Source organism: Ursus arctos, unplaced genomic scaffold, assembly GCF_023065955.2.
Source record: "Ursus arctos isolate Adak ecotype North America unplaced genomic scaffold, UrsArc2.0 scaffold_28, whole genome shotgun sequence".
Taxonomy (NCBI): Eukaryota; Metazoa; Chordata; class Mammalia; order Carnivora; family Ursidae; genus Ursus; species Ursus arctos.
Window position 1 is genome coordinate 1,054,132 of NW_026622963.1, and position 12,588 is coordinate 1,066,719.

At 37.6% G+C, this 12,588-nt stretch overlaps 1 protein-coding gene across 2 annotated transcripts; it reads right to left on the reverse strand.

Moving 5' to 3' along the window:
* Positions 1–1,551: 1,551 nt before the first annotated feature.
* On the reverse strand, positions 1,552–12,116 carry PCLAF (PCNA clamp associated factor). Of its 2 annotated transcripts, none has more exons than XM_057303658.1 (4): positions 11,976–12,116; positions 11,591–11,671; positions 8,538–8,700; positions 1,552–2,567 (listed from the first exon to the last, which is right to left on the reverse strand). In XM_057303658.1, the coding sequence occupies exons 1-4, from the start codon at positions 12,019–12,021 to the stop codon at positions 2,522–2,524; spliced, it is 336 nt and encodes a 111-aa protein (XP_057159641.1). In that variant the 5' UTR covers positions 12,022–12,116; the 3' UTR covers positions 1,552–2,521. The 2 variants fall into 2 exon arrangements, with proteins under 2 accessions (XP_057159641.1, XP_057159642.1); XM_057303659.1 differs by lacking the exon at positions 1,552–2,567 and adding an exon at positions 4,028–6,257.
* Between the last annotated feature and the right edge of the window lie 472 nt (positions 12,117–12,588).

The following is a 12,588-nucleotide window of genomic DNA, read 5'->3' on the forward strand; positions in this document are numbered from 1 at the left end:
TAAATATTCCTAAAGTAATTAATATTCAAATATGCTTAGAGTTCCATTGGCATCTCCAAATATAAAAGATAACTAGAGTCTAACAGTTAGTGAATACTGGGGATCAGTTAGAGAACACATGTAGCCAAAGTTACCACTTAAACGCCTAAGCAATATACAACACAAAAGCCACAGCTCCTAACACAAGGGACTTAGAGAAACTCACTTAGGAGACATATGACATAAATAATAGAATATTTAGCCTTAGGAAGAGAAGCCTAAAGATGTTAACAACTATCTTGAAATACATGAAGGTTGTAATATGGAAGGAATAATTTGTCATGAGTTACTTCAAAGACAAAACCAAATAGAGGAAGAGGGGAGTGAGAGAAATTCAAAATTTTAATTCCTAACATTTTTCACAATTAGGGTTGCCGATTAATAAAACACTTCACCTAATGAACAGCTGTAATTGGCTTGAGTTGGACAAGATTACTTCTTGTTCAGTGAGGTTTTGATTCAGTGAAGATCTCTCCCACCTCCATATGCTATCCTCAAAGATAAAAAGAACCATTATAACAATGTTGGTTGGATCAAGATCCAGCTGAACCTTCAATTTTTCCAAAAGTGAATTACCATGACACATTCTAAGTATGGTGAAAACTGTAAGCAGTGTATATAGACATGGAAAGTTTCTGTTAATTTAGGTTTTATTTTCTTTTTAAAAAAATGGTAAGCATTTGTCATAAATAACTCCTTGAGCATACTGTACAACTTTCACTATAGTATTGCTCTTCCTTTGTGAAACTAGGTAAACACAAGATATATATGATCCTCACAATGTTCAAAAATTCCAGAAAAGTAGATAGTTTTATTCATTGTATGGTCAGGAATTTAGTATTAGTATTAATAATTTGAATAATCCATTCAAAGAGGAAAACCAGATTAATTTTGTGAAGGTACAAAATTAGAAACTTAAGTTTAATTATTTTTTTAATGTATAAGTTTTACTTTTTGATCCAGTTTTCAGGGGAAACGAAGTCTGTACTTCCCCTATGTTTAGAAGAGGTTAAATTGCTAATCCATATTTTACAAAAGCTTTGGCAAGGAAACAGATTACATGGAATTTCTGCCTAATTAAAGTGAGACATCATCATATGTTGTATATTTGGAAAGACTGTAGGTTCTTTAGGTCAAAATTTTTAGAAACAATTACATATCAGACTTAGACTTCACTGGACATAGCACCGTAAAGTTTCTCTTTCCATCAGTGAAAAATAGCAAATCAGGTTTCAGATCCATCAAAACCTGACTTTAATAAAGCTGGTTTGAGTTACTCCTTAATACAAAGCCTAATTATTAAGGAAGTAGTTAGGATAAAAACTCAGGTCTCACTTTAGTAACATTCTGTTTAATATCCATCTCTAAAAGACAGCAAAAATATAATCTGCAATCATCAGAACTTAGTTTAGAAGTTGATAAAATCAGATCAATGCACTGATTTGTATTTGTAAGGGAAAAAAAGACATATCTAGTAGGATATAATCTCAGGAAACACACAAATGGACAGTCTGTTGTGAAAAGAAGTATTCATTTATTAAAAACAAAGTTCAGAAAAACATAGTTGTTAAAACATGGTTAATTTTGACAACAGGAAGTCAGGGAGCAAAAAGTGTGATGAGAAAGTAAGGATATCAGTTACTAAGTTATATTATACCCACCTCTTCAATTATACCCCTGGTTATCTTAAAATATATAGTGGTAGCTCTAAGGACTCTAGACAGATCTCTGGATTTATGGCATGTTGCCTTTCATGTTTTATTGATTTCCAACTTTAAAATTACATGCCCAAAGGGTAATATTTTATGATACTGAATCAAATGCATATTCTTGGAAAATTTCTCTCTTTTAATGTAGTCTATGACATATGCCTGTCTAATTTTAGGCTAGTATTTTATCTGTTTTGTTGTTGTTAGTAGCTTTATCAACTGTTTAAACTCTCAGGCCAAATTGCCCTGAAGGAGAAGACGCATAGCCGTCCAGATTTTTTTCAACATTGCATCTTTGGCCTTCTTTCTTAAAAAGGGTATGGTTTCAGTTTAATTAATACTGAATTTTTTTAATGTGCAAAAACCTAACTCTGCTTCTTAAAGCAAATAAAAGGAACAAAAATATGGCACCATTCCAATAATCAAATGCCAATAAAAATGGCAGCAGTACAAAGATCTAAGCAAATCTCAAACACAGCAGATTCGTAATTAGAACACCATGCAATGATTAATTTTTAGCAAGAACAAGAAGCTTAATAACAGGTAAAAGAAACCAAGTACTGCATTATAGTGAACACTAAGCTAAGTAACCATAATTAACCTCACAAATTCTCCGATATCATAATCACTTGCTTTAGAGTAACTGTATATAAGCCTCATTTTTTAAATTAAATGCCTATCCGACAAAGCTCATTGGAACAAATACATTTATGCAAATTTACATCCTAGAATAATAAACAGGAGACATTAGTCAAGGATGAATTAAGAAAGTTCTATTCTTCTTCGTCATCTGAGTGATCAGGTGGCAAAGGACATGCTCTGTGGAAAGAACAGAGAACTTCAATAGTCACCTGAGTATCGACTGTTTTAAAAAAAACAGTTATCAACCTATATAAACCAGGAACATTAATAGTGCAATGTGTCTGGTCAAGTGAATAGAAATGAGAGAAAATTAAACTCCATTAGTTGACAAACACTTACAAATTCCAAGTACTAGAGCAACAAATTCTTTAACTATTTTACCTGTTAATTTGTCAAATCAGTGTTTTTTCTTTAGGATATGTTGCCATTTTTATTAAAAAGGGAATCTCTATTTCCATAGCATCTTCTTTCAATTAAGTGGATTGATAAAGAGTATAATCCTGCAGCAAGAACTTTGTGATAATAGGGATGCCTGGGAGGCTCAGTTGGTTAAGCTTCTGACTTCAGCCCAGGTCATGATCCCAGGGTCCTAGGATCGAGTCCCACATCGGGCTCCTTGCTCTACGGGGAGCCTGTTTCTCCCTCTCCCTCTGCCTGCTGCTCCCGCTGTGTGTGCTCTCTCTCTCTCTGACAAATAAATAAGTAAATTCTTAAAAAAAAAAAAAAAAAAAACCCAGAACTTTGTGATAATAAAAAGGAAAAAAATCAACCAATCCATCCAAGCAGAGAAAACATAGCAAGTTGCCATATTTGACTGTATATTCTTTCGAACCATATAAACATATTACCTAATTGGAAAAATCTCAAAATTAGTTAAATTGGTACGAGATAGTTGTAGCTTTTGAAAAATAATTTACATTACCCCAGAGCCATTTTGTACTCATTACACTTTTTATAGAGAAAAGTCTATTAAAAACTTAACCATAAATCAGAATTTTTTTTAGAGCTGATGAAGATCTGTGAAATCTATTCTAAAATAAGCAGTTTTCAAATTAGACCCCATAAGCCTAAATGGTCATAGAGCTAGGTAGTGAAAGAAGGAATTTAAAACAAAGGTATTCTGACTTGATATGAGATTATCATTGACTTACCTACTATCAAATTACCAAGAGGTCTTCATTGTATTTTCCTGGAAGTTAAATCAAGTTAGCAAATGAACACTACCATGAGCCAAGCTTCCTTTTTGCAAGGACCTACTGTACTTTATGTATCATAGCTCTATTCAAGGTTTTAGGTAGTCTTTCTTGATTCTGACTTCCTCCCATGCAACTGAAGGGAGTTTACCCTGCCTTTGTGAGAAAAATAAAGCTGTAGGAGTAGCAATGCTTCAGATTATAAATTAGAGAGTTTATAGCAGAAGACCTTCTGATAAACTGATAGTTTATTAACTACTATCAAAAGTAAATCTATTGATTTGCTATCAATAAAGAGGTAATTACAATTCTCCTCAACAAAGACAAATGTAGGAACGGAGTCTAAAGGAATAATATAAACCTTTATTACCTACTTTTATGTCACGAATTTTATTACACCATTGATCAAGGTTCTTAATGAAACTATACATGTAATCTTTCTCCATATAATTGAAAGCCTGTAATATGTATTTTATTGTTATGATGATCAATAATGGTCAATGGTATAGCCGTATCTGGCTATATTGCCAAATATTTTGTTTCCTTAGTGGAAGTCACAAATAATTCAAGAAGGCTGTAATATATTCTAGAGCTAATATTGACTATTAGCCTGTCATATTAGAATGAGAAAGAACAAGGAAGAATGGTGCCAGACAGTGACAGGGAACTAGAAGAAACTTACAGGATCATGAAAGCAAGTCTATTAAAAGGCTCGATCTAAAAATGTATCCTATTCATTGTTGATTTTTGTTGAAACCAGAAATCGTAATAGTGACATAGCAACAAAGTCTAAAATTTAGTTACTGCTCTAGAGTTTGACATTCCTTTTAATTATCTCATAAGAGGGGTGCCTGGCTGGCTCAGTTAGAAGATCATGTGACTCTTGATCTTGGGGTTGTGAGTTCAAGCCCTACATTGGGTGGAAAGATTGCTTAAAAAAAAAAAAAGAACTTAAATTTCTTGTAATGTGGATGGTAGGCACTCAATATTTATTAAATGATCTCATGAACAGTATTGAATTCTTAAAATTTTATATGCATAAGCATCATTTTACATATCCAAATACTGTTTTAATTGCTCTTTCAGCCATTTATTTTTATTTCATTTGTGTTCAATGGAAATCAATTCCAAACACAATGTATAATCCCAAACAGATGTACAGTGTTTAGATATGAAACAAAGGGAATGTTCATTCATACCCAGAGGTCCCACATAGCTTGAGATCTGTTGGGTCTGGTTGTTCACCTATAGGTTTCTAAAGATGGCAAAGAGTGGTTTAAGACTTATTAAGCCTACTATGACCATATTGGATACTGTAACATGTATAAACATCCGTGTGTAAACATGTGAACCAAAAATTTCATGGAGTGTCTATTTCTAGGAAACTTTCTGTACATCAAGGCAGTTGTAAAAGTTTTTCTTTCCAGAATCAAGTACTCCTAGGTTTAGGACCAGTTTTTAGCTTTCTAAAAATACTGATACAGAAAGTGTTCCAAATGTAGTTATTCTGATTCATAAAGTATTTTTTTTTAATGTATTCACAGAAAGAACACAAAAGAGCTGTGAATTTAATATAGTCAATTCTCAGGGCACCTGGGTGGCTCAGTCAGGTAAGCGTCCAACTTTTCTTTTCGGCTCAGGTCATGATCTCAGGGTCTTGGGATCAAGACCCAAGTTGGTCTCTGTGCTCAGCACAGAGTCTGCTTGTCCCTCTCCCTCTGCTTCTCCCCCACTTGCTCTCTCTCTCCTTCTCAAATAAATAAATAAAATCTTTAAAATATATAAATACATTTTATATACATATGTAGGCAAGTCTTCTGTCTTCACTTCCCCGAATACCTAATATAAGTTATTTTTGCCTCCTTCATACCTTTCCATCTTAATTTCAATATTTGTCAAATATGCCTTCAAAACAGAGTAGTTTTTAAGTCATAAAAATTATTTAACAAGTGCAGAAATAAATGGCGTTATTTTACAATTGGTTGAAGTCAAAGCACTTCTTATCTTTGGATTCAAGTTAAGTGATCCAAGTTAAATAAGTGAGTCTGGCACTCTTATCAGATGGGAATGTGTGATAGGAAATGCCTGTCATTTGACTTCTAAGTTTATATGCAAAAATTACTCATGTTTAGATTTGTAGTAGATTCCAGTAAAACATCATTGCCCTGGAACATGTCAATTACTACATAAAGTCACATGCAGTGCCAACTCCAAAGCCCCAGAAGAAAGAGTTCCCAAGAGAACAACGAAAACAATGTAAAATTTTATGTGGAGTATATCAGCATGAAAATAGGACTGCTGAAATAATACACAGAGGATTTACAATAACACCTGGTGGTTCCTTCCAATGTACATATAAATAGAATCATGGAAGCTTTTTATATCACCTAATCATTTTATGGCCTTCTAATTTTAATGAATCAAAGTAAAAACCCAATTTCCATTCTGCAGCTTATCCGTTTTCTCTAGATCAAGGTGAAATTATTCTTATTATCAAGGTAGAGTTTTAAGTGTCCATATTTCTTAAGCTACATTTAATCACATCATTAATTTTCAATGTCTTTCTCTTCGGTCTTGTACTTGAAATTCCAGCAGATTTAATAATGGCATTTGTTATCTAGTCAAATCCTTCAGATGCTCTGTAATTCAGTCCAACTGGGGACTCTCACATTTTCTGTGGTAATAAAATAAAGAGGGGAATTAGTAGATCTGATGAAGACCTGTGTTTTCCTTGTCACATTGGACTTCTAGTTGCCATATGGATTGGGCTTTAGAATATGCATTAGTGAACAATAGATGTTTTTTGGCCTGGATCTGTTTAACAGTAGAGATGTAGAAGGGCAAGCAAGACCACAAGGAGAATGGCCACTGACTATGGGGCACAGGTAGACATTACGGGTTCAAACAGAGGACCTGGTGTGCTGGTTAAAGGAATATGTGAATAAATCTGTGTGGATAGAAGCAGTGCCAGAAGTAGCAGCCACAGACTGAGCCTGACCACAATCCCCTTGCCCATGCTGGTCATTGTACCCTGGGTCAGACTTGCTGTTTGCTGCACTGTTGGATCATAGGCTCCTGGCTAGTGCAGGAGAAGTAGCTAGCAGGGTCTCAAACCAGGGGGCATCATAATGACAGCGGCATGGCACCATCTGCCCACCCATGCCCTCCATTCCCCATACCTCCAGTCACATAATTTGTTTTTGAAACACAATTCTTCAAAATAGTTTAGAGAGCCTGGATCCTATTACTTATAAGTCTATTTTTTAAAAACAAAGTTTCGGGGCACCTGGGTGGCACAGCGGTTAAGCGTCTGCCTTCGGCTCAGGGCGTGATCCCGGCGTTCTGGGATCCAGCCCCACATCAGGCTCTTCCACTATGAGCCTGCTTCTTCCTCTCCCACTCCCCCTGCTTGTGTTCCCTCTCTCACTGGCTGTCTCTCTCTCTGTCAAATAAATAAATAAAATCTTAAATAAATAAATAAATAAAAATAAAAAGAAAGTTTTCTTTGCCTTTTTTTTCCAAGTGGCATTATTTTTTTTCCTGATTCTTAGAAGTATGTTTGTTGTTGAAAGTTGGTAGCACAAAATGAATATGAAGAGAGGTTTTTATCCAGAGATAATCACTATAGATATTTGGTTTGTTTATATACATGTTTTTATACCATAAAAACTGTACTTCTATATGCAGAATTTTTGTTTAATGTTTACCATGAGCATATTTCTGACATTAAAAGCTTAAAAAGCATGACTTAATTATCTTCTTTTTCTTAAAGATTTTATTTCTTTATTTATTTGACAGCACTAGCTAGACAGCACAAGCGGGAGGAGCAGCATAGGAGAGAGAGAAGCAGGCTCCCCGCTGAGGAGGGAGCATGATGTAGGGCTTGATCTCAGGACCTTGGGATCATGACCTGAGCTGAGGGCAGACTCAACCAACCGAGCAACCCAGGCGCCCTGATGTAATTATCTTCTTAAAAAGTGTGTACACTGGGAGTGCCTGGGTGACTTAGTCAGCTAAGCATCCCACTCCGGATCTCAGCTGAGGTCTTGATCTCAGGGTTGTGAGTTCAAGCCCCACACTGGGCTCCATGCTGGGCATGTAGCCTACCTAAAAATAAATGAACAAAAATTTTTAAAAATAAATAATAAAAATAAACAAATGCTAAAAAATATGTGTACACTGAACTCTGTATGTGTGTATTTTTATTCCCACCTTGTTTTATTTTGAAGTATTTTTACGTATTTTTTTAAAGATTTTATTTATTTACTTGACACAGAGAAAGAGAGAGCACAAGCAGGGGGAGGGGCAGGCAGAGGGAGAGGGAGAAGCAGACTCCCTGCTGAGCAGGGAGCCCTATGAGGGACTTGATCCCAAGACCCTGAGATCATGACCTAAGCCAAAGGGAGATGCCCAACGACTGAGCCACCCAGGCACCCCTGTTTTTATGTATTTTTAGAGAAGTTGTAAAGAAAATATACCATGGTGTTGTGGTTTCTAAGTGTTGGGGATTTCTGTATTTTCCAACTTTTCTATGTTGGTTATTTATTTCTTCTAGAAGTTGAACTAGTAGTTTTTTGAGAGGTTGAGTTTATAGAATCGATGTTGGATAAACCATCCAAATTGCTTTTTTGAAAAAAAAAAAAAAGTATAGAAAACAGTAAAAATGAAAGAATAAAGACAAGAAGTTCATGGTTAATAACATAGCCCTTAGCACTTAGCATCTGATTGGGAACTGATCCTCTTTGAGTGACTGAAATGAGTAAAAATAATACTTTTCACTGATGTTTGAAATTTGGGAGTGACTAAGAAAAAGATTAGCACAAGTTTAAAAAAACCTCTCGTTTGTGTTTTCTTATCTGTTCAAGGAGAAACTTTAAAGTTACTCAATATCCCCTTGTCTTTTATTTTCAAGAATATAAATATTTTCTTCATATTCCAGAATATAAAAACTTACTTTCTTTTTGCTTTTCCTAAGCCACTGCTTCCTGCCTCTTCAGGAATCCGATTCTCTTTTTCAGAATCTTTAGGAGACAGCCTGAAGAATTCTCCGATTCCTTTTTGCCACTTGGGTGTTGGGCGCACACAAACTGGATTCCCTCCTGCATACTTATTTTCAACTATAAAACATAAACAGATGGAATTAAATAAGAACTAAGGATACAATTGCCATTCCTTAAAGGGAAGAAATTCTTTAACATTAAATCTACAGGGTTTTAAGTGGTATTACATCCATCTTAAAATAATTAGAAAATGTGAGATGATAAAGCTGTATTCAGTCAATATTATACTATATATTATTGTAATACAGTATATAATAATATTTTCTTAGAGTTCTCCTTTGTCCTAGGAAAGAAAAATTAACAGAATTTTTACAACGGGAAAATATTTTTCATAATTTATCCACAAGCAGAGCTATTCAAATAGTCTTATATGTATTGTCATACTAAACTTCGACACATTTTTTTCCTAATATGAGATGCTGTATAAACCACCAAAATTTTACTTAACAAGGTTATTTAAAGTACCTGTGAAAGGCAAAACAAATATACAGCAATGTGAAAGTTTCCACAAAAATAGGTTTCACTTTTCAAAGCCCTTGGCTCCTTTTCAGTTCATAAGGTAAATCCAATTCCTGATTTTTTTTTAAAGTAAGCTTTACACCCAACATGGGGCTTAAACTTATGACCCTGAGATCAAGAGTCGCATGTTTTACCAACGGAGCCAACCAGGTGCCCCAATTTCTGATTATTTTTTTATTTTAAAACAATAATATAGAGGAAAAAATTCTGCCTCTTTATGAAATAATGGTTAGAATACTACAATGAGCAAATTACTGAGCGACTATATATATATCTTTTGCTTTAAACACATTTGTCACAAAGTCTACCTGTTATAAAGTTGCTTCCATATATACTTTCTGAAGTTTTTATTTTTTATTTTTTTAAAGATTTTATTTACTCATTTTTGAGAGAGACAGAGAGAGAGAGAGAAAGGGAGAACAAGCATGAGCAAGGGGAGAGGCAGAGGGAGAAGCAGACTCCCCCACTGAGAAGGGAGCCCGATGTGGGACTCGATTCCAGGACCCTGGGATCACGACCTGAGCCTAAGGCAGATGCTTAATTGACGAGCCACCCAGGCGCCCACTCTCCAAAGTTTTAAAATATTTTTTAGAAGTACAAGTGGCTTTTAAAAAATAGTGGTGTGGGGCACCTTGGTGGAGCAGTTGGTTGAAGGTCTGACTCTCAGTTTTGGCTCAGGTCGTGATCTCAGGTTTGTGAGATCGAGCCCAGTTGGGTCACACTCAGCAGTGGAGTCTGCTTGGAGTTTCTCTCTGCCTCTGCCCCTCCCCACCCAATCTCTCTAAAAATAAATAAATGTTTAAAAAAATTAATAAATAAAAAATAAAAATTAGTGATCCTTTGGTTCATAATTTTCCAAAAGGAAACTTACGGGAATGCTTTGACTAATTAGAAAGTATATGGCAGCAACCTATAGCTCAGCATAGAATTCAAACCCAGCTTGGAATGCCTGGGTGACTCAGTTGGTTAAGGGTCTGACTTTGGCTCAGGTTGTGATCTCAGGATCCTTGCTGGGTAGGGAGTCTGCTTATCCCTTTCCCACTCCTTTTGCCCCTCCCCCCATGGTGCTCTCTCTCAAATAAATTTTAAAAATAAAATAAAGAATTCATACCCAGCTCTGCTGATTTAATTATGTGACTTTTACCAAGTTATGTAACCTGAGCTTAAATGTCCTCACCATTTAAAATGAGGTTATTACCAATTTCATGCAGTTGATTAAAAATAGAGATTTGGGCACCTGCCTGGCTCAGTTGGTAAAGCATGCTCTTGACCTCAGGGTTGTGATTTTGAGCCCCATGTTGGGTGCAGAGATTACTTAAAAATAAAATCTTAAAAAAAAAAAAAACAAAAAACCACAAAACCCAACAATAGAGATCTGCAGGGGCACCTGGCTGGCTCAGTGTGTATAGCATGAGACTCTTGATCTTAGCGTCCTGAATCCAAGCCCCTCATTGGGCATAGAGCTTACTTACAAAAAATAGAGATCTGTAAAATGCCTTAAGAGGTGCATTTGGCCAACATATATTCATTAAGGGCCTATTCAGTTGGCTCTGGTGACTCAACAGTGACCAGACAATGGGATGTGGTCCTAATTATAATTTAGTGGTACAAGGTATAGAATATTCTCAATAAATTCATCACCTTTCAAAACTTTTGACCTACAGCTTCTTTTTATCTAAGGAGAGTAAATGAGTAAATATTTTCTAATGAAATATTTAGAACAGGGGGAAATTTAAGTTAACTTAAGAACCCATGAAGTTCTTCCCAGTGCTCCCCTGTATGTTCTTAATTAGGCCTTGTGGAATTAATCTCCCTAACTGCTCAACTTCCTAGGAGAGGAATGAGGCAACAGATGGTACGGTATTTTCTCAACCTCTCCTTGCACAGAAGGAGCAGTGTGAAGCTATTTCATCCGCCAAGTTTTCCCTCCTAATGTCCCAAAAGCAGTATCAGGAGCTGCATAGTTGGAAAACACACACACACGGACACCATGCTAAAAGACAAACAAAAAACCAAAAATACAAGCAGAAATGAAAACAAAAACTTTTACACTAAGAAGACAACCTGATTAGCACTGTCAACAATGGTCCTAATTCTTAATCTAGTGAAGGGGAGCTTAAATAGCCTCTTGCAGGAAAAAGCCATCTGCCGGTATTAAAAATAAAAATGCTAAACTAGAAAAGAAAAACAGGTTTGAAGATAAACCGTGTCTGTCCCTAACCCCGAGGTTGGAGATTCTTTTCCTTGCGACCCCCACCTTCGCCCCAACCGGCAGAGAGGCCAAGGTCCCCTCATTAAATCAGAAGGCAAGGAAGAAATTCGAGGGTGAGGATCTCAGGAAAATAAATTCCACGGTGGTTCAGGAGGCTTGCCGGTCAGGAGAACCCTTTGAGAAGATTTCTCCAGGAGTTGCAGGGGCGCTTTTTACCTTTCCTTGACGAAAGCGATGTAGAATTAGTGGCAGACGTGGAGGAACCAAGCACCTTCCTGGGGGCTCGCGAAGCCACCACTGCGGAGAGGCAAAGGAGAGCATTCAAAACAGTGCAGTAAGGTTCCGACACCGAGTCTGAGAGCCACGTTCTCACCAGTCCCCGACCCGGCGCTTGGAAGGAAAGCCCCCCGATCGAGAACAGCAGGTCAACCCTCCCCTGTCCGCGCCTCTCCTCCCTCCTGGTAAAGGCGCCAGGCCGCAGCTTCCAGAACGACTGGACCCGTCTGGCTCACAGGGCGGTGGAGACCCCTGGCCTCTCCCGCCCGTAGCCGGGCTGCCCGGAGAACCCCCTGCCCTCCACTGCCGTGCTCAACTACCTCACCTTTTCTGTAGGTGCCTGGGACACTGTCCGCTTTAGTCCGCACCATGTTCAAACTCGAGGAGATGAGAGCAATCAACTGACTTTCCAACCGCGGGTGTTTTAACTGCACAAGGACCCAAAAAACGAATCTCCCGCCACAGTTTATATTGGTCTCTTTCCCGCGCGCTCCACGGACTCTCCGGGGAAGCCGCTCCCATTGGTTCCGCGCCGTCCCCCCACAACCAATCGCCGGTGTCCAGCGATGACAGCGGCTATGCTGGGCTCAGTACCGTCCCGTCCATCAACTTGGCAGAAGCTTGTGATTCGTACCCGCCCCACGTGGGCGGTGCCAAGGCTCTTTCCCGGGGTGCCCCAAGAATGAGTGCTAAGAGTATGAAATAGGGAAATGGGCCGCCTTAGAAAAGAAAACCCAGGAAAGACAGCTAATTACAACATTTCTTCAAAAGTTACCAGAGGTTTAGGGGCACCTGGGTGGCACATCGGTTGGGCGTCTGCCTTCGGCTCAGGGCGTGATCCCAGCGTTATGCGATGGAGCCCCACGTCAGGCTCCTCCACTATGAGCCTGCTTCTTCCTCTCCCACTCCCCCTGCTTGTGTTCCCTCTCTCACTGGCT